This window comes from Chroicocephalus ridibundus, chromosome 12 (assembly GCF_963924245.1).
Source record: "Chroicocephalus ridibundus chromosome 12, bChrRid1.1, whole genome shotgun sequence".
Classification (NCBI taxonomy): domain Eukaryota; kingdom Metazoa; phylum Chordata; class Aves; order Charadriiformes; family Laridae; genus Chroicocephalus; species Chroicocephalus ridibundus.
The window spans coordinates 5,974,319-5,990,958 of NC_086295.1; the positions used below are offsets into that span (position 1 = coordinate 5,974,319).

Genomic DNA, 16,640 nt, shown 5'->3' on the forward strand with positions numbered 1-16,640 from the left:
CGGGACGGGACGGAACGGAACGGAACGGAACGGAACGGAACCATCGCACCGGAGAGCGCCCTGCACCGGGACCGCCGCACCGGGATCGGGACAGCCGCACCGGGGAGCCTCCTGCGCCCCACCGTCACCGGGCCGCCGCACAGGAGAGCGCCCTGTATCGTCCCTCCGCACCGGCGAGCCCCGCTAAGAGAGCCCAGACCCCTACTCGGCACCGGGGGAGCCCCGCCGCACCGGGGAGCCCCGGAGGGAGCGGAGCCCGGTGCGGCGCCGCCCGGGAGCGGGAGTCGCGTCCAGCGCCCGTGAGCCGCCGGGTACCGTCGCCCAGCACCTCCGGGAGCCGCCATGGCCTCGCAGAACGCCGACCCCGCCGCCGTGTCCAGCGCGGCTGCCCGTAAAGCGGCTGAAGCGGGAGCGACGGCGGCCCGCGGCTCGGTGGGGAAGAGGTGAGCTAGGGCCGGGGCGGGAGCTGGGGTCTGCCCCGCCGGACCGGCCCGGTAACGTGTGCTTCCCCCGCAGGCTGCAGCAGGAGCTGATGGCGCTCATGGTGAGTCGGGTCCCGGGGGGGCGGTTCCGGAGCCGAGCCGGGGGGGCTCTGGGGGGAGTCCCGGTCCGCCCTGACCCGCTGTCCCCGCAGATGTCCGGTGACAAAGGCATCTCCGCCTTCCCCGAGTCTGACAACCTCTTCAAGTGGATCGGGACCATCGACGGTGCCGCCGGCACGGTGAGTAGCTGGGACCCCGGGTTTACCCTGGTCCCCCCGGGACGGGGGTGGTCTCAGTCCTCCCCGCAGCCCTCCCTTCAATCTGGGGTTCCCCCTGCGCCCTGGCTCCCCTTGGGGTGCCTGGGCCCCCCCCGGGCCATGGCCCCCGTCGCTGACTCCTGCCCACAGGCCTACGAGGAGCTGCGGTACAAGCTGTCGCTGGAGTTCCCCAGCGGGTACCCCTACACCGCACCCACCGTGCGGTTCCTGACGCCCTGCTACCACCCCAACGTCGACACCCAGGGCAACATCTGCCTCGACATCCTCAAGGACAAGTGGTCGGCCCTCTACGATGTCCGCACCATCCTGCTCTCCATCCAGAGCCTGCTGGCAGGTGGGTCCTGCGGCCACCATGCTGCAGTGGGGTACTGGGAGGGATGGGGTGGGGGGGGGCGACAGTGGTGGGGTGCAGGGCTTGGGGGTCCAAGCCACCCCACCCGCTGACCCAGCCCCTGTCCCCAGAGCCAAACATCGAGAGCCCCCTGAACACACACGCTGCCGAACTCTGGAAGAACCAAGCTGGTGAGTGCCTGGGGTGGAAGCCCCCACTTTGCTCCCTCAGACCCCTGACCCTGCTGCCTACCCAGTCCCGTGGCTGCCCCGGGACCCCCAGCCCCATATCCCCCCTCTCTCCTCAGCCTACAAGAAGTACGTGCGGGAGACGTATGCCAAGCAAGCCAAGAGCCAGGAGACCTGACCCACGCCACCTCTCCCCATCACGCTTGGGTCTCTGTCCGCTCCCCGTCCGGCCGCTTCCCCCGGCTTTCTGTATCATAGGCTGTTTTTAAATTAATTTCGCAGTCCGAGCCACGGTTAATGTATAAATAAATGCATGTTTATAACTTTTCTTCTGGGGGTTTTGTGGCAGCCTGGCAACCCGTGAGTGCCCAGAGGTAGCTTCTCTCGGTCAGCCCAACAACAGGGTCCCACTGGCCCCTCTGCAAGCATGGGGAGGAAGGGAGGGGACACTGATCCCCATGGGGTAACAGGGGCTTTATTAACACGTGGGGTGCCAAGAGCTCATCCTGGTCCCTCCACTGGGTGGGGGCAGCCCCTAAGCATCACCTGCCCAGGCAGGGGGCCGGGGGAGCAGGGGTACACAGGGCTCTGTCCCCAGCTCCATGATGCAGGCATCGTGGATGGGGGGGGTGGGCGTGGGGGGTGACAGCCCTGCCACCTCTCCTGCCCCTCTGTCAGAGGACCCTGCAGCAGTGCCCAGCATAAGATCCCCCCCAAGCGGCTCCAGCTGCTGGGGCTGCGGTGCTGCCTGTCCCCACCGGCTGCGTGGGCTCCACCGTCCACAAGGGGATGTTGGCTCTGGTCTCCATCTCCGCCAGCGTGGCCCTCACCTGCTCGATCTCCTCCTCCAGGCACGGGGTGGCCGGGGGCTGTGCAGGACCCCCCCCCCGCCGGCTCCCCTTGCGGCCGGGTGGCCCCCGGAGCCCCAGTCCGGTGCGCAGCGGGGCCGTGCCACCCCCCTGCACGGAGAAGAGCTGGCAGAGGTGGTGGGCTCGGCGCAGATCCTGCAGGAAGAGCTCCAGGGCGGAGAGGAAGAGCACCCACAACCGCTCCAGCTCCCGCCGCTCCTCGGGGCTCGCTGGTGCCTGCCGCAGCCCTGCCAGCAGCGCCTGCCGCAGCCCTGCGGGACGGGGGACACTGAGCCAGGGTGGCCCCGGAACCCCTCCGCCAGCCCCGGTGCGGGTGCAGGGAGGGTATCATGGCGGCTACCCTGGGCCCCCCACTTCCCCACTGCAGCAGGCCCCTCCTTACCAGTGCTGAGCTCCCGCGCCTCCGCACTCCTCCTGCGCCGTTCCTCCCGCAGCTGGGGGCCATCGGCACTGCCCCCCAGCTGCAGCACCAGCTGCCGGTGCCCAGCCGTGGCCTTGCAGAGAGCAGCCTGGGTGGCCGCGCATGTCCCCGCTACCCCCTGCGTGCGGCATGCATCCCCTCTCCTCGGTGCCATCGCGCCCCACAAGAATAGGGCAGGGCCAGGGCCCCCCGCGGTCACCCCCGGCTCTCTGGGGGGCTCAGCACCCCTGCGCCGCAGCACTGCGCCTCAGGGATGCAACGGGCTCCAAGCCGTTTCCCTGTGTCCTGCTAACTGCACAGCACTGGTCACGCTGTCCCAATATGGGCTGGGTGGGCCCCAGCCCAAGGACTGTGTCCCCCCTTGTTCCCCCCCAGCTGGAGAGGCTGCGCAGAGCCACCCGCAGGGCAGCGGGTCCCTGGGGAGCAGCGACGCATGGCGGCTGGCACAGGCTCTCCAGGCACAGAGGCTCCAGCTTCGCCTTGACCCTGCAGGGAGGGGGCTGCTGCTGCCCTGCCCCCGCTTATAGCCAGGTCCTCTGCACCCTTCTGGGGGGGACACAGGGGTCCTGGTGTGCGGCAGACAGTGGTGGTCCCCCAGGATCCCCTTGGTCCCATTGCCCTGCCCCAGAGTGGGCAGGAGCAGCCCCCTACGGCTCTGAGGCCGGGGCCATGCTCCCTCCTCCGCTGGCGTGTGAACCGGCTGCTCCGCATGGAAAATCTGAGCTCAGCGTTGGCGTCTGCCCAGCAGCCCGTGGGAACCGCTGCCCCCGCACCCACCCGGCACGGCACTGCGGGGTGAGCCCGGCCGGCATGACCCAGACACGTCCCCCCTCCCTGGGGAGCGGTGCAGGGCGGGGACACGGTGCTGCAACCCCCTCCCCACGCAAACCCGGTGAAGTTCCGCACCGGCAGCTCAAGCCTTTCCCCTTTTATTGAGGCTCAGACTGAAACCACATGCAATAGACTGGAGGAAAAGCTCGGCCGCCGGCAGCGGGGTGAGACCGGGACCCCAACGCAGGGCAGGGTCCCAGCCGGCGCGGGCAGCCGGGGACTGGGCGCTGCAGAACTGCTGCTCCCTGGGCAGCAGCGGAGCAGGGCTGGGCGCAGCGGCCGGCCCGAGGAATGTCTTGTCCCTTACTGCACACCCTCCATCATCTTCAGGAACTCTGCAAGAGAGCGGCACGCTCAGCCCCCGGCCATGCTCAGGGTGGGCAGCACGGGCGCTTTGCCAGGGCAGCTGTGGGGTGAGGACTGGGACTGTCGCTCACCATCAAAGTCAATGCGGCCATCGTTGTTCTTGTCCGAGTCCTTCATCAGGTCCTCTATGTCCTCCTCGGTGACGTGCTCCCCGGTGGCCCTCAGGATCTCACCCAGCTCCTCGATGTCGATGAATCCATCTGCGTTCCTGCAGGAGGGTGAGGGCAGGATGCGGCCCCCGCTCAGCCCTGCGGTCAGGACAGGCAGGCATCGCCCCCCCACTCACCGGTCAAAGATGCGGAAGCAGTTGGCCAACTCCTCCTCGGACTTTCCCTTGGCATCCTCTTTCATCTGGCGCACCATCATGACCAAGAACTCCTCGAAGTCGATGGTGCCGCTGCCTGCGGGTAGGAAACCAAGCGCGGGTCAGGATGCCGGCCCGCTGCCCACCGTTTGCTGCCCACCACCGAGGGTTGCTCACCATCCTCGTCCACCTCCTCTATGATGGCGTCCAGCTCCTCCTTGGTGGGGTTCTGGCCCAGCATCCTCATCACCGTCCCCAGCTCCTTGGTGCTGATGTCCCCGCCGCCATCCGCATCAAACATGTCGAAGGCGGCCTTGAACTCTGCGGGGAAGGGTGTCAGGGCCGGGCAGCGCATGGGACGGGGCCATGGCAGCAGGACAGAGCCTGGTCCTACACCCTGTCCAGATATGGCCCCTCTCCCCACCGCCCCCCGCGCTCACCCGCAATCATCTCCTCGCTGAGGAAGGCGCGGGCTTCCGCTTGCTGGTCCGTCTGCAAGGCAAGGGAGCAGGGTCACCACAGCTGCCGCCATAGCGTCCAGGAGCCTCCCATGCAGCGCAGACCCGGTGGCACAGGGGTGCAGGGAGAGCCCCTGCCCAGCTGGAAGACAATGCCGTGCCCGGCCGAGCCACAGCCCCTGGCGATTGCCACCGCTCTGGTGCCACCCAGGCACCTGTGAAGGATGGTGGGCTGCAGGGAGCTGCCTGCCCAGGGCCCCCCCGCCAGGCAGGGGGGTTCCATGACGCAGGGGCCACGGTCCCCGTGTACAGCCTTGGCATCCCAGGCACGCAGCGCTATTTTGGGGATCTCCTCGTCTCCCCTTATAGGGAGCAGAGGGGCCATGGCCACAGGCACCTGTCGGCCCCGATTGAGTTTCTCCTGGAGGCGCAGGCCGCCGGTGGCGACGCCATGTCGCATGACCCAGCGCTCGGCTTTCAGACACTCCACCACTGCCGCCTCCACACAGCTCCGAGCTCCGGCCGGGCCTGATCCAGCGTCCTCAGGTGCCCGCACCCCTTGGGCAACCGCGCAGTCTCCCCCTGGGCACATCCTGCAGGGACCCTATGCCGCCACGACACCTCCCTGCCCTCACCCATCACGGTCAGCTGGCCCCGGGGACCTTCTCCTCATCGCCATCTGTGGAAGCACCTCAGCAGCTCAAATTCCCCAGGTGCGTGCGATTCCCCCAGGAGCATGCAGTGCCCACCACCTCCTGCCCCGCCGGGTCCCACCCCAGCACGCAGCTCATGACACACAGCACACGACAGCATGGGGGTTCTTACCATTGAAGGCATTTCTGCTGCTTCCCTCCCGCAGGGAGTCACCACCTCCTGCAGCAGAAGCCCCCAGAAGCTCCCTAGTGCCCCTGGCACCCCAATTTGTAGCGTCCCCACTGCCCGGCGCGCCCCCAACTGCTGGCCCCCTGGCCACAGCAGCCTATCAGCTCCCCAGTGGAAATCCGGCCCCGCTCATTGGCAACAGGTGCATTTTACCTAATTTAGCCAAAGCGTTATTGGCCAAGAGCTGGGGATTAAACGTGGGTCTGAAGCTGGGATAGAAATTCAAGCCCTCTGGGGAGGGACACCGGAGCCTTGGCAGGAGGGCGGTCCTGACCCCCTCCTTGCAGCAAGGAGGGGGTTAAAAATAGCCCCAGAACCGCCAGCATCACCCAGAGAAGGGGCCCAGGGCTTCCCCCAGCACCGAGCTGTTTACCCCAGCGCCTGGGGCATTGCCCGCTCCCCTGACGAACCTGCAGCCCTGCCTGGGGCAGTCTCCCGGCACAGGGACAGGTTTCCCTAGTGTGGTGTCCCCTCCCTCATCCCCGCAAGACCCCGGGGGGCTCCAGCCTCACCCTGCCACCTCCAGCCCCTTGCCTTCATCCCCATTTTCTGCCCGGGTGGGTCAGGGCAGAGCCACGTCGCAGCACTCTGCCCAAGATGAGGTGCAGAGCCCCTGAGGGGGCGCGGAGCATCCCCATCCCTGCAATATGGGGTCCCCGGCGCTGTTGGCACCTGTCCCCCAGATCTGGAAAAGGCCCCATCCCTCCGTGCTGTCGGGAGAGTGGGAAATCTGCCCGGGTGCCTCCTCGAAGGCTCTACCCTCGCACACCGCAGCCCTTGCCAGCCACCTTTGCCAGGGTCTAGTCAGGGCTAGTGGCTTTGGGGGTGTGCTGGCCAAGTGGACCGTGGCCTGCAATGCTTCAAGGGTGTTGCACAGAGGCTTGGTGCTGCAGTGGGGTCAGGCTGGCAGCACTCTGTCCCACAAGGTCCCAGCACCAGGGACATTCAGGACGTTCCCTGGCTCCTGGTTTTGCCAGGATTGCAATTCCCCACCTGGGAGCTGGGGCTAGCATCAGCCCCCAGCAGCCAGCAGCCGGGGCGGGAAGGGGTTGAGGAGGCATTGGGACCCCCGGGCTCTGGGTGCAAAAGCCCCCACAGACCTGCCTGAGCCCAGGCAAGCGCAGGGATCCCCATCTGAGCCCAGGCTGGGTGTCGGGTGGTGGAACAAGGCGCAGCAGGCGAGCAGAGGCAGAGCGATGGCAGCAGCTGGACTTGCTCCTCGATATTAATAGACATTCCCAAGAAAGTGGTGAGGAGGGAGCCGGCACGGTGCTAAATAAGGCAGGGTGAGCACCGGGGGTGCAGCCCAGCTGCACGGGGCGCGTGGCGAGGCCAACCGGGGCAAGGGTGGCCGGCTGCCAGGGTAGCCCAGGGGACGTCCCACAGGGATCGGGAGCCTGGGTGCAGGCTACAGAGATATCGGGGTACCGGGATATTGAGGTACCGGGATATGGGGCTACTTGGGGTATCAGGACCCCAGGACCCCGCGGTGCCAGGCGCCGGGGTGCGGGGCTCCAGTGGCCCCAGGCGGGGGCACCCGGTGCCCTGCCAGGGCAGCCCCGGCGCTGGCAGTGGAGGGCCGCCCTGCCGTGACCCGCTCCGGGCCGTGCCGGGCCGTGCCCATCCCCGCCGCGTCGCGCCGCCCGTGCCGGCCCCGCCGCCGCGATCCGGGTTCCCGGCGGAGGCGGAGCCGCGCAGGGAGGATCCCGGGACGAGCCGCGGCGGAGCAGCCATCGCTCGGCACCGCCCGGCTCGGCACGGCCCGGGCCAGCACGGTACGGACCGGGCCGGCACCGCCCGCAGCGGGGACGGGGCCGCGCCGGGCCGGGGCGGGGGCGGGCTGGGGGCGAGGCGGGGGCCGGGGCTGCAGCGGGGTAGGGGGGGGTGTCCCAGGGCCTGGGTGTCCCGCGGACGCGCTGTCCCAGCCCAGGCCCGTGCGGTGCCCTCGGTTGCCGGTGCTGCACCGGTCCGCGGTGGGCAGCACAGTGCGGATGCAACGGGCGGCCCCTGGCCCCCTGCCCGTCCCACCGTGTTGGGGCAACCGGGCCTGACCCCTCCGCTTCGGCAGCTGGGCCGGACGGGATGGCCGCCCGCATCCTGCACCGCCTGCGGCACGTGCTGGCCGGTGAAGGCGGCCGGGAGGAGCGGGCGCATGGTGGCTCCGAGGCCGAGGACTTCCCGGAGAGCTCGGAGCTGGAGGACGACACGGAGGGGCTGTCGACGCGCCTCAGCGGCACCCTGAGCTTCACCAGCCACGAGGAGGAGGAGGACGAGGAGAACGAGGAGGAGGACGGTGCTGGAGAGGGGCTGGGGGAGCCGCCGCAGGCGACGGGGGCAGCAGCGGGTGCGGAGGACGGAGGCAGGTGCTGGGGCCGATGTGCTGGGGGGGCCGGGGCAGCAGCACCCTGTGGGGGACCCAAGCGATGGTGGGGGGCTGGCAGCCTGGAGATGTCGGGGGGCTGGGAGAGCCCCGTCCCCTGCGGCGGGTGGGCTGACACCCCTCTCCTGGCGCAGAGTGGGGCCCCGCGGCGGAGCGCCCCGGCAGCAGCCTGCTGACCCGGCAGCTGCAGGAGCTGTGGAGGAAGTCGCGGGGCAACCTGGCACCACAGCGGCTGCTCTTCGAGGTCACCAGCGCCAGCGTGGTCAGCGAACGCTCCTCCAAGTACGTGGTGAGTGAGCCCGGCGGGGCTGGGCGGGCGCAGGGAGGGCGCAGGGGTGGGCACGGGTCCTGCTCCCTCCTGGGGTAGGGGATCCTACAGGGCTGGTGCTTATTTCTCTCTGTCTTTCCCCGTGCTGCTCGGACGGTGCTGGCGGCTCAGATGAGCCTCAGGTAACTATCGCTGATGGGTGCTGCGGCTGCGGCAGCCCAACCTGCTCCCTCCTGCCTGGGCAAACCCCCCTGCGGTCCCTCCACAGCCGTGCGCCTGGCTCTGCCCGGTCCCGCGGGAGCAGCGTGCCCGTGCCACCGCCCTGACGCCCGGTTCCCCCCGCAGCTCTACACCATCTACCTGATCCGCTCCGGCCGGTTCGACAAGGCCCCTGCCGCCATCACCCGGCGCTACTCGGACTTCGAGCGGCTGAACCGCCGCCTGCGCTGCCGCTTTGGCTGCGACATGGCCGGCATCGCCTTCCCCAGGAAGAGGCTGCGCCGGAATTTCACCGCCGAGACCATCGCCAAACGAAGCCGAGCCTTCGAGCAGTTCCTGTCCCACCTGCACTCCATTGCCGAGATCCGCCGCTCCCCTGAGTTCCTCGAGTTCTTCTTCCTGCAGGACTTGCGAGCCGCGCAGCGCCTGACCTGCACCGGCATGTACCGCGAGGCCCTGGCCACCTGGGCCAATGCCTACCGGCTGCAGGACCGGCTGGGGGTCTGCAGCTCCGGCCGCTTCCTCCTGACGCTGGCTGGGCTGGCTGTCTGCCACCAGGAGCTGGACGAGCTCGGCGAGGCCCACGGCTGCTGCGAGCAGGCGCTACAGCTGCTGGAAACCCAAGGTAGCCACCCGCTGCTGGGACCCTTCCTTCAGGCCCATGTCCACCTGGCCTGGAAGGTGGGCAAGGACAAGCGGCGCTCGGAAGCCCGGCTGCAGGACCTGCGGGAGGCCGGGCCGCCCCTGCAGCAGCAGCCCACCCTGAAGGAATGCCTGATCAAGGAGCCTCTGGAGTGAGTGTCCAGCGCCCGTGCTGGCAGGAGGGCAGGGGGCCACGCGGGGCTCATGCCCGGGGCGGCTGGGAGCAGTGAGGGCAATGCCGCGGGTGGGGATGGGGCAGGGAGGCAGCGCTGGATCCCGCTGGCAGCACAGCCCACACTCCGGAGCTGCCTTGAAAATGCACTTTGTCTGTGGTGAGTCTGTCCCGTGGGGCTGGGTGCTCATGGGTGCTCATCACCCGCACCGGCGCTGCCGGGAGCCGGCTCCCCCACTGTGGGGGTGCTTCTAGAGTGGATGAGACTTTAGCTGGGACATACTGGCACTGCGTAAGGGAACGGGAAGGCTTCTGGCAGGGTCTGGGGCTCTTGCCAGGAACTTCCCATATATAATAAAATATAACAAAAAGGACTTTATTTAATAAAGTCTTGTTAGGAAGAAGAGCGGGGCGCCTGCTGCGTCTGTTCAGCTTCACTTCCCCCAGGGCACCATCAGTGGGAAGTATCAAACCCCACATCCTGAGGTGGGAGCTGCCTCGTCCCCTTCCCTCGGCTCCCAGGGGCTGGCTCCCCTTGCGAGCCCGTCCCTGGGGAGGAGACCAAGGGTGAGCAGAAGCAGCAACTGACAAGTGCTGGGAGCACAAGGAGGGCAGGAGAAGTGAGAAGGGGAAGCCACATGTGCCACAGTAGCACTTTCCTCTCCTGTGACCCAGCCTGCTGCGGGGACAGAGCCATCCCCCAGTGCCCCTGGCGCTCCCTGCCCTTCCCCTGCCAGGAGATGCTCCCTCAGGGGAGCACAATCACGGGCACCAAGGGGACAAACTCCAGGGGACAGAGCCCAGCTGTTCATGTGATGGCTTTATTTAAGGCAGTGAAGGGTGCCTGATTGCAGTGTGCAGTTACATGCTGTGCAGCTGGCAGTCCGTCACAGCGGATGCCTCTGCGGGACCCCATCCCTGCAGTGCTGGATCCAGCCCGGTCTCCTTCGAGGCTCCTTCCTGCTGCCACCCAGGATCCCACCTCGCCTGCATCTGTTTTGGTCCCAGGGTCCCTCCTCGGTGTGCTTCAGCTCCAGCCCATGGGGGTTCCTCAGCTAGAGCTTGCTCTGGGTTGGTGTTTGCTCCACCCTGATGACTCCTTCCTGTGCACAGGTGACAGCCAGGACCCCATCCCTGCGCCACAACCGTCCCTGCACCAGTCCTCGGCACCCACCTGCAGAAAGGGCCTGTCAGTGTGGCCCGCCACACCTTGAGGCAGGCAGGGCTGGCCTTTGCCGCATGGGTCCCCAGGGAATGCGGTGAGGACTCACCAGCCCAGGGGCTCTCACACTCATATAGCATCCAGTGGTCCGCTCGGAAGGGTGCGTGGAACCACATGGAATGGTCAAGGGACACCATGAACTTGATGCGGTACTGCCGGTGCGGGAGCAGGGCCGTGCCCAGGAAGGCATAATCGGAGATGTAGGCGGCCACGCAGCAGTGCACCTTCATGTCAGTCTCTCCTGCAAAGCAACTGGCGCTGCTGGAGTGGCCGTGGGACAAGCCTGGGTAGGTAGCGTGAGGCAAAGCCCCAGGAGCTCTGCTTCCCCAAGGGCCAGCTGCTGGCCAAGCAGAGCTGAGATGTTTTTCCAGACCCGCTCCCCTTGCCATGCCCCCCCGGGGAAAACCGTCCATGGCTAAGCACAGCACACAGGCATCGCTTCATGCTCTGGCACCCACACCTGTATTTCAGCCTTGAAATCCGCAGGCTTCTCCACAGGCTTGGGGCGCAGACAGCCTCTGAATCACAACCTTTTTGGCCCACTCCGTCATGAGCGTGCTCTACAGCTTAAGCTTGAACCCTCAGCTCATGAGGCAGCTAAGCCACCCTCCTGGCGAGACCCACCTATGTAGCCTCGTGCTCGCACCCAGAAGAGCTGCTTTGGCTCCTGCGGCTCTGAGCAGAATATATCTGGCGGGTTCACAGGTTTGATATCAATCGGCACATCTTCAGCTTGAATCTTGTTGAGATGCTTTCTGTATCTCTCCGCCAAGTTAGGATTCCTGTAGACCAACACAGAGAAGAGAGGTTAATGCCAAGCAGGCCAGGGCATGTTCTGCTGGCAGTGGCTTCAGCCCAGGGATCCAGGGCCACACAGAAAGGCAGGAGGGGCATGGCTCCTGCCCTGTCCTGCCCTGCTTCTATACTTCCCTTCCATGTGTATTTTGGGAACTCCTTGGGCAGTCACCCCAATCCCTATGCTTCCCTAAGCCCCAGGCACAGAGAAGGGTGTCCCTGGATGCCCCTTCCACCCTGCTCACTGCAAGAACTTCTTGATGAGCTCCTCTTGCGTCAGCAGCTCCTCAGGGGGTGGCACGGCAGGCATGGTGAACTGGTGCTGCACTGGGCTCCCCTGGGAGAGCTGGAAGGAGGCCTGGCAGGTGAAGATCGGCTTTCCATGCTGGATGGCCTTTACGGAACGAACAGAGAAGCTCTTCCCTGTGCGGGTCCGCTCCACCTCGTACAGCACCGGCACCTTAGGGTCCCCTAGGACAGACAAGGGATGTTCTGCCACAGGGCCACCACATACCACAGAAGGGACCTGACCTACAGAGGTCGAGCACTGGGGCCAGGAAGGCTGAGCCTGCCATGCCCTGTGCTGGCAGTGCCACCCACACGCTCGCTCTGCTGTGCTGGAGCCAGGATGGCAGCACCTTCTCACCCCTGTGGGCCTCAGCCCCAGCTTCCCCAACCCCTCAACCGCTGGATTCACCATCTGGCCCCAGTCCCACCATAAGCCCCAGCCTCCCCCACCCCCTGCACCCTGTCCCCCTGCCGTCTCTTAGCCCCGGGCACCCCCCGACCCTGGCATGAGAAGCCCGGCCCCCTCCCCTGGTCCCTGACCTGCTCCTCCCACCCCGGCTCCCCAGCCGCCCTTCCCGCAGGCCCGTTGTCCCGGTCCCGGCCCACCTGCCCGCACGAAGTAGCAGTGCAGCGAGTGGACTTGCTCGTCGCGGCTAACAGCGCGGGCGGCCGCCACCAGCGCCTGGCCCACGATCTGCCCGCCGAAGAGGCGCTGTGTTGCGGGCACCCAGTGGTGCCGGCCCCTGCGGGGGAGAAGGCGGCGGCGGTGAGGGGGGCGGCGGGGAGGGCGGGCCGGTCCCGGCGCCCCGGTGCCCCCGCGCACCTGAAGAGGTCGAGCTCCAGCCGCTCCAGGTTCAGCACGCTGGTGATCAGCACGCTCCGCAGGTCCCCGGGCGGCGGCCGCCCTGACCCCGGCCCTGCGCCAGTCCCGCCGCCGTTGCCCGGAGCCGCCATCTCCTCAGCGACCCCGAACCGGCGCCACTGACAGCGGCAACATCCGGTGTGGGAAGCACCGCCCACCCGCGGGACGGGGAGCCGCCAGCTGATTGGGCTGTCGAGCAGTCAGTCAGGTGCGCCGTGTCAGAAGGCTCTGGGATGATTGGCTTATCTCCTGGCAATCCGGAGAGGACGTCTCTGGTTGGTCAAATGCAGGATGTGGGCGGTGCTCCAGGTGGTTTAATACAGGCGGCGGGGGAAGTGCCTCTCTCTTTGGGGAAGCGGTGGCCGCGGGGTCGGAGGTTGTGGTGGGTCCCGGGCCCGCCATGGAGCTGGGGGACAGCTTCAGGAGCTATGAGGACTTCAGGGAGCGCTTCCGCGCCTACAAGCTGGCGCAGGGGTGCCGCTACAGCCTGCGGAGCTGCGTCTCCGTCCGCTGCCACAACCGGCAGCACGGCACCGCCGTCCGCCAGGATGTCATGTAAGGCCGCCCCGCCACCGCGGGCCTGCGCTGCGTGGCCCGGCCCCGCCAGGCCGGGCTGGTTCGGTGCCTCGCAGCCCCAGCGGCCCCCGAGGCAGGGTCGGGCGCCCAGCGCGGTTCTCCACGGGTGCTGGTGCTCGGGGAAGGGGCGCAGGCAGGAGTGGCCTGCCGGCGGTGGAGCAGGCTGCAGGCAGAGACCTCACACAGCTCTCAAACCCCAGACCAGCACTTTTGTGCAGGGCGCAAGCTGTGAACCTCATGAGGCTCAACCAGGCCCAGAGCAGGGTCCTGCACCTGGGTCAGGGCAACCCCTGGTAACAGCACGGGCTGGGGGTGAAGGGGTGGAGAGCAGCCCCGAGGAGAAGGACTCGGGGGTGTTGGTGGATGAAAAGCTGGGCATGAGCCAACAATGTGCACTTGCAGCCTGTGCACAAACCCATCCTGGGCTACACCCCCAGCAGCGTGGCCAGCAGGGTGAGGGAGGGGGGTTCTGCCCCTCTGCTCTGCTGTGGTGAGACCCCTCTGCATGCTGCCTCCAGCTCTGGGGGTACCAGCATCAGAAGGACATGGACCTGTTGGAGTGAGTCCAGAGGAGGCCACAAAAATGATCAGAGGCTGGAGCACCTCTGCTCTGGGGACAGGGTGAGAGAGCTGGGGGTATTCAGCCTGGAGGAGGCTCCGGGGAGACCTTATTGTGCCCTTTCAATACTTAAAGGGGGCTTACAGCAAAGATGGAGACAAACTTTTAAGTGGGGCCTGTTGTGATAGGACAAGGAGTAATGGCTTTAAGCTAAAAGAAGGTACATTTAGACTAGATATGAGGAAGACATTTTTTACTCTAAGAGTAGTGAAACACTGGCACAGGATGCCCAGAGAGGTGGTAGATGCTCCATCCCTGGAAACATTCAAGGTCAGGTTGGATGGGGCTCTGAGCAACCTGATCTGGTTGAAGATGTCCCTGCTTATTGCAGGGGGGTTGGACTAGATGACCTTTAAAGGTCCTTCCAACCCAAACCAGTCTATGATTTTGTAAGCTCTTTTCTGTACCTGGCTGAATGCTTTTATAACCAGGCTATTTGAGACTTCAGAAGGGTTGATCATGATAGTGTAATACACCTGCAGAGAATTCTTGTGTCGCTTTTGCCACCCCCCTCACTGCCCCCTCGTTCCCTGGTGAGCATACTGATGTCTTGTGTCTGCTGCTTAGCCTTTCAGTTTGACAATTTTCTCTGCTTCTTGTAGCAAAACTGTCAAACTATAGCTCCTGCCTTTTCCTCCTCAAGTAGCAGGACACTAAATATTGGTATGTGTTAGCATTCCCTAGCTGCCTTTACCTCACTGCAATGGAAAGGTGTTGTCCGGTTTCCCTCTCGCAGTATTTCATTCCTCAGCCTTTGCTTATCTGAACGGGTTTAGTGATGCCATGACGTTGTTTTGTTTCCATCCAAGTCGGTGCATCTGCTCGTGTGTTCAAAGGCTACAAGGTCATTCTCCAGTTACACAACTGCTCCCCTTGCCTTCTTAAAATATAATTTAATCTCGTGCCTTGAAGCCTTTCTTGCTGTGTTCTAGCTTGCTCCTCCAAATGCAGAGGAGTTGCAGAAATGGTATGTGCTTTAAGAGAGTAAAACACAAACATGCAGATATCAAGTTTTCATTGATGGCTTTGTTTTTGGAGAGCAGAAATAGAGGCATGGTTGGGAGCAAGAGCTGGGGCTGCTTGTAGTGTCTGGTTGCAGCTATTGTAACTCTCAATTCTATCGTTTCTCCTGGTTTTGAGCTTTTTTTTACCCCAAGCTTTGCTGATAGAAAGCTAGCCTGCATGTCCGACTGGCATATGTGGTTTTTTTTTTTGTGCTCACTAATTGAATATAGAGTTAGTGTGCAAGAAAAGTCAAAACTAAACGCTGGCAGCTTACATCACCATTGCTTCCCTCATTAACACTTTCCCGATGTTTGCAGGTTCATGCAGGTGAAGTTTGGTTGTGCACAGATGCAAAAATACAGCAAGAAGAGAAAGCAGCAGCCCAGCTTGTGTCCGGCTTATTTCGTGTTACAATATAAGGAGGACATAGACCGGCTTGTGATCAGTGAACTGAACAGCAACCATGTCCACACGGACCTGGTGTTTTCCCTGACCAGTGCCACTGCTGCGACAACAAACACCACAGCATGCGACGGCCCCACAACAAAACTGTGTAAGGAGCAGCAGGCGGGTGGGACCGACAGCAGTGCTGTGGCAAATGAGGACTCGCACACAGTCACGGGACAACCGGTGGACGGGGTGACTGCTCCGTACAAGGCTCCTGTGCTCCCTGAGGCAGCGAAGGAAAATGCCTCGGCCTCAACACTTGTCAGGGTGGCTGAGGTGATGAAAACCTTCCTGAGGGTGGACAGGGGCTCGCTGGCCTCAATTAGTGCAGACAGCGACCACGGCTTGGACAGACTCAGCTTCCAGAGCAGCAAGATGAAGAGCTTGTTCATGCAGTTTCCCAAGAGCTTCCTGCTGCACAGGGCGCTGAGCAAGGGGGGACATGTTCTCTACGCTTTCGTTGTAGAGAGTAAGGAGCGAGTGGGGAAAGTGGTACACTTGTCACTGCTGAAGGATGACACAGGACACAGTGTCAGGAAAATGCTGACTGTCTTCAAGGAGTTCAACCCTGAGTGGCAGAAGGTCCAGGCTGTTTTCATGGACGTGTCCTTTTTTCACAAAGCCATACTCCAGGAGCTCTTTCCCTCTGCCCAGGTCCTCCTTTCAGTCTATCACATGGTCCGACTGCTTGAAAATAATGTGAAGGAAGCTGAAATCTCCTCTTCCTTCAAGCAGGACTTGATGTTGGCCTTGCAGAAGGCCGTGTTTAGCCCTTCGGCTGCAAGTATGGATGCCCTGTCCCAGCTGGTGAAGTGTGTGGTCAGCCCAGAGCTGTATGACTATCTGCGAGCCAACTGGTTCTCCTGTGAGCTGCTGTGGTGCGCGCATGCACGGAAAGGTCCACACTCCTGCAGCACACACATGGACAGCCTGGACCTCATCACGCACCAAATATCCAGACTCTTTGGCCAGCAGCTGTCCTTGGAGGCGAGTGCTCTTTGTTTTATGGAGTGTGTGGACTGCCTTGATTCCAGAGGCTTGGAAAGCCTGAATGGGAGTTTCTCAAGCACCGAGGACGGTGGGGGCAGCCTCTGGGAGAAGCTCAATGCGTGCACCAATACTGCAGCAGAACCAAGCACCGTTTCTGGTTCTCCATCTCTTGCTGAGCCCACCGGGCAGGCTGCCGTGGCGGAGACAGGCTGCCTGCTGGCCATGCTCCGGGAGAGCTGTACGGAGCTGGGCTACTGGCTGTGCCTGAAGGAGTGGGAGGTGGTGCAGAGGTCGGCCCAGCTGCTCAGCCCCACACCGGGCGGTCTCACCGTTCAGCTGCTGGAAGACACGCACCGGGTGAGCCGGGACTGTCGGAGCTGCACCTGCGGCTTCCACCGCCGCTACCGCCTCCCCTGCAGGCATGTCCTGGCCGTGCTACAGGTGCACCGGGGGCGTGTGGAGGAAGACATGGTGTCCAGACGCTGGCAGAGGAGGTACCAGCAGCTCCCGGTCCCTGGTGCCAGCCACTTGGGCTGCGGCGGGGGCTCGGCAGGCGGGTTGTCGGAGGGCAGAGGGGAGAGAATCCAGTCCCTCAGCCTCGAGCTGGCCAACCTGCTGATGCAGTGCGACGGGGAGGAGCTGGAGAAGCGGAGCTCGGCGCTGGACGCTATCCTGGCTGCCTGGGCTCGGTTACCGGGGGAAGCGGCCGGGAAGGAGCGGGTGTTCCCGCACTGCTCCGGGTAAC

At 64.5% G+C, this 16,640-nt stretch overlaps 6 protein-coding genes across 7 annotated transcripts; 3 read left to right on the forward strand and 3 right to left on the reverse strand.

Moving 5' to 3' along the window:
- Nucleotides 1-94: 94 nt before the first annotated feature.
- On the forward strand, nucleotides 95-1,589 carry UBE2C (ubiquitin conjugating enzyme E2 C). Its single transcript, XM_063350054.1, has 6 exons — nucleotides 95-443; nucleotides 517-544; nucleotides 635-721; nucleotides 890-1,094; nucleotides 1,223-1,282; nucleotides 1,399-1,589. The coding sequence occupies exons 1-6, from the start codon at nucleotides 343-345 to the stop codon at nucleotides 1,455-1,457; spliced, it is 540 nt and encodes a 179-aa protein (XP_063206124.1). The 5' UTR covers nucleotides 95-342; the 3' UTR covers nucleotides 1,458-1,589.
- Nucleotides 1,590-1,733: 144 nt separating this feature from the next.
- On the reverse strand, nucleotides 1,734-2,841 carry LOC134522398 (regulator of G-protein signaling 9-binding protein-like). The gene is made up of 2 exons (XM_063350053.1): nucleotides 2,531-2,841; nucleotides 1,734-2,399 (listed from the first exon to the last, which is right to left on the reverse strand). The coding sequence occupies exons 1-2, from the start codon at nucleotides 2,721-2,723 to the stop codon at nucleotides 1,954-1,956; spliced, it is 639 nt and encodes a 212-aa protein (XP_063206123.1). The 5' UTR covers nucleotides 2,724-2,841; the 3' UTR covers nucleotides 1,734-1,953.
- Nucleotides 2,842-3,482: 641 nt separating this feature from the next.
- Nucleotides 3,483-5,461, reverse strand: TNNC2 (troponin C2, fast skeletal type). The gene is made up of 6 exons (XM_063350029.1): nucleotides 5,354-5,461; nucleotides 4,511-4,562; nucleotides 4,248-4,391; nucleotides 4,053-4,167; nucleotides 3,838-3,974; nucleotides 3,483-3,735 (listed from the first exon to the last, which is right to left on the reverse strand). The coding sequence occupies exons 1-6, from the start codon at nucleotides 5,363-5,365 to the stop codon at nucleotides 3,704-3,706; spliced, it is 492 nt and encodes a 163-aa protein (XP_063206099.1). The 5' UTR covers nucleotides 5,366-5,461; the 3' UTR covers nucleotides 3,483-3,703.
- Nucleotides 5,462-6,860: 1,399 nt separating this feature from the next.
- Nucleotides 6,861-9,497, forward strand: SNX21 (sorting nexin family member 21). Its single transcript, XM_063350005.1, has 4 exons — nucleotides 6,861-7,185; nucleotides 7,479-7,769; nucleotides 7,925-8,079; nucleotides 8,404-9,497. The coding sequence occupies exons 1-4, from the start codon at nucleotides 6,861-6,863 to the stop codon at nucleotides 9,073-9,075; spliced, it is 1,443 nt and encodes a 480-aa protein (XP_063206075.1). The 3' UTR covers nucleotides 9,076-9,497.
- Nucleotides 9,498-9,876: 379 nt separating this feature from the next.
- Nucleotides 9,877-12,407, reverse strand: ACOT8 (acyl-CoA thioesterase 8). 2 transcript variants are annotated; one of them, XM_063350455.1, is made up of 6 exons: nucleotides 12,220-12,407; nucleotides 12,003-12,139; nucleotides 11,354-11,579; nucleotides 10,938-11,095; nucleotides 10,363-10,554; nucleotides 9,877-10,265 (listed from the first exon to the last, which is right to left on the reverse strand). In XM_063350455.1, the coding sequence occupies exons 1-6, from the start codon at nucleotides 12,348-12,350 to the stop codon at nucleotides 10,147-10,149; spliced, it is 963 nt and encodes a 320-aa protein (XP_063206525.1). In that variant the 5' UTR covers nucleotides 12,351-12,407; the 3' UTR covers nucleotides 9,877-10,146. The 2 variants fall into 2 exon arrangements, with proteins under 2 accessions (XP_063206525.1, XP_063206526.1); XM_063350456.1 differs by lacking the exon at nucleotides 10,363-10,554.
- Nucleotides 12,408-12,615: 208 nt separating this feature from the next.
- On the forward strand, nucleotides 12,616-16,639 carry ZSWIM3 (zinc finger SWIM-type containing 3). The gene is made up of 2 exons (XM_063350039.1): nucleotides 12,616-12,813; nucleotides 14,776-16,639. The coding sequence occupies exons 1-2, from the start codon at nucleotides 12,659-12,661 to the stop codon at nucleotides 16,637-16,639; spliced, it is 2,019 nt and encodes a 672-aa protein (XP_063206109.1). The 5' UTR covers nucleotides 12,616-12,658.
- Nucleotide 16,640: the final 1 nt, after the last annotated feature.

Coding starts and splice junctions, on each gene's coding strand:
- UBE2C (XM_063350054.1), top strand. CDS start 343: ATGGCCTCGCAGAACGCCGACCCCGCCGCCGTGTCCAGCGCGGCTGCC. Junction 444..516: donor CGCGGCTCGGTGGGGAAGAG/GTGAGCTAGGGC, acceptor CTTCCCCCGCAG/GCTGCAGCAGGAGCTGATGG. Junction 1,283..1,398: donor ACTCTGGAAGAACCAAGCTG/GTGAGTGCCTGG, acceptor CTCTCTCCTCAG/CCTACAAGAAGTACGTGCGG.
- LOC134522398 (XM_063350053.1), bottom strand. CDS start 2,723: ATGGCACCGAGGAGAGGGGATGCATGCCGCACGCAGGGGGTAGCGGGG. Junction 2,400..2,530: donor GGCGCGGGAGCTCAGCACTG/GTAAGGAGGGGC, acceptor CCCGTCCCGCAG/GGCTGCGGCAGGCGCTGCTG.
- TNNC2 (XM_063350029.1), bottom strand. Junction 4,168..4,247: donor AGAGGAGGTGGACGAGGATG/GTGAGCAACCCT, acceptor TCCTACCCGCAG/GCAGCGGCACCATCGACTTC. Junction 3,736..3,837: donor TGGCCGCATTGACTTTGATG/GTGAGCGACAGT, acceptor GCTCTCTTGCAG/AGTTCCTGAAGATGATGGAG.
- SNX21 (XM_063350005.1), top strand. CDS start 6,861: ATGGGGCTACTTGGGGTATCAGGACCCCAGGACCCCGCGGTGCCAGGC. Junction 7,770..7,924: donor AGCGGGTGCGGAGGACGGAG/GCAGGTGCTGGG, acceptor CTCCTGGCGCAG/AGTGGGGCCCCGCGGCGGAG. Junction 8,080..8,403: donor AACGCTCCTCCAAGTACGTG/GTGAGTGAGCCC, acceptor TTCCCCCCGCAG/CTCTACACCATCTACCTGAT.
- ACOT8 (XM_063350455.1), bottom strand. CDS start 12,350: ATGGCGGCTCCGGGCAACGGCGGCGGGACTGGCGCAGGGCCGGGGTCA. Junction 11,096..11,353: donor CTCATCAAGAAGTTCTTGCA/GTGAGCAGGGTG, acceptor GTTGGTCTACAG/GAATCCTAACTTGGCGGAGA. Junction 10,266..10,362: donor GTGTGAGAGCCCCTGGGCTG/GTGAGTCCTCAC, acceptor CCCTTTCTGCAG/GTGGGTGCCGAGGACTGGTG.
- ZSWIM3 (XM_063350039.1), top strand. CDS start 12,659: ATGGAGCTGGGGGACAGCTTCAGGAGCTATGAGGACTTCAGGGAGCGC. Junction 12,814..14,775: donor GCCGTCCGCCAGGATGTCAT/GTAAGGCCGCCC, acceptor CGATGTTTGCAG/GTTCATGCAGGTGAAGTTTG.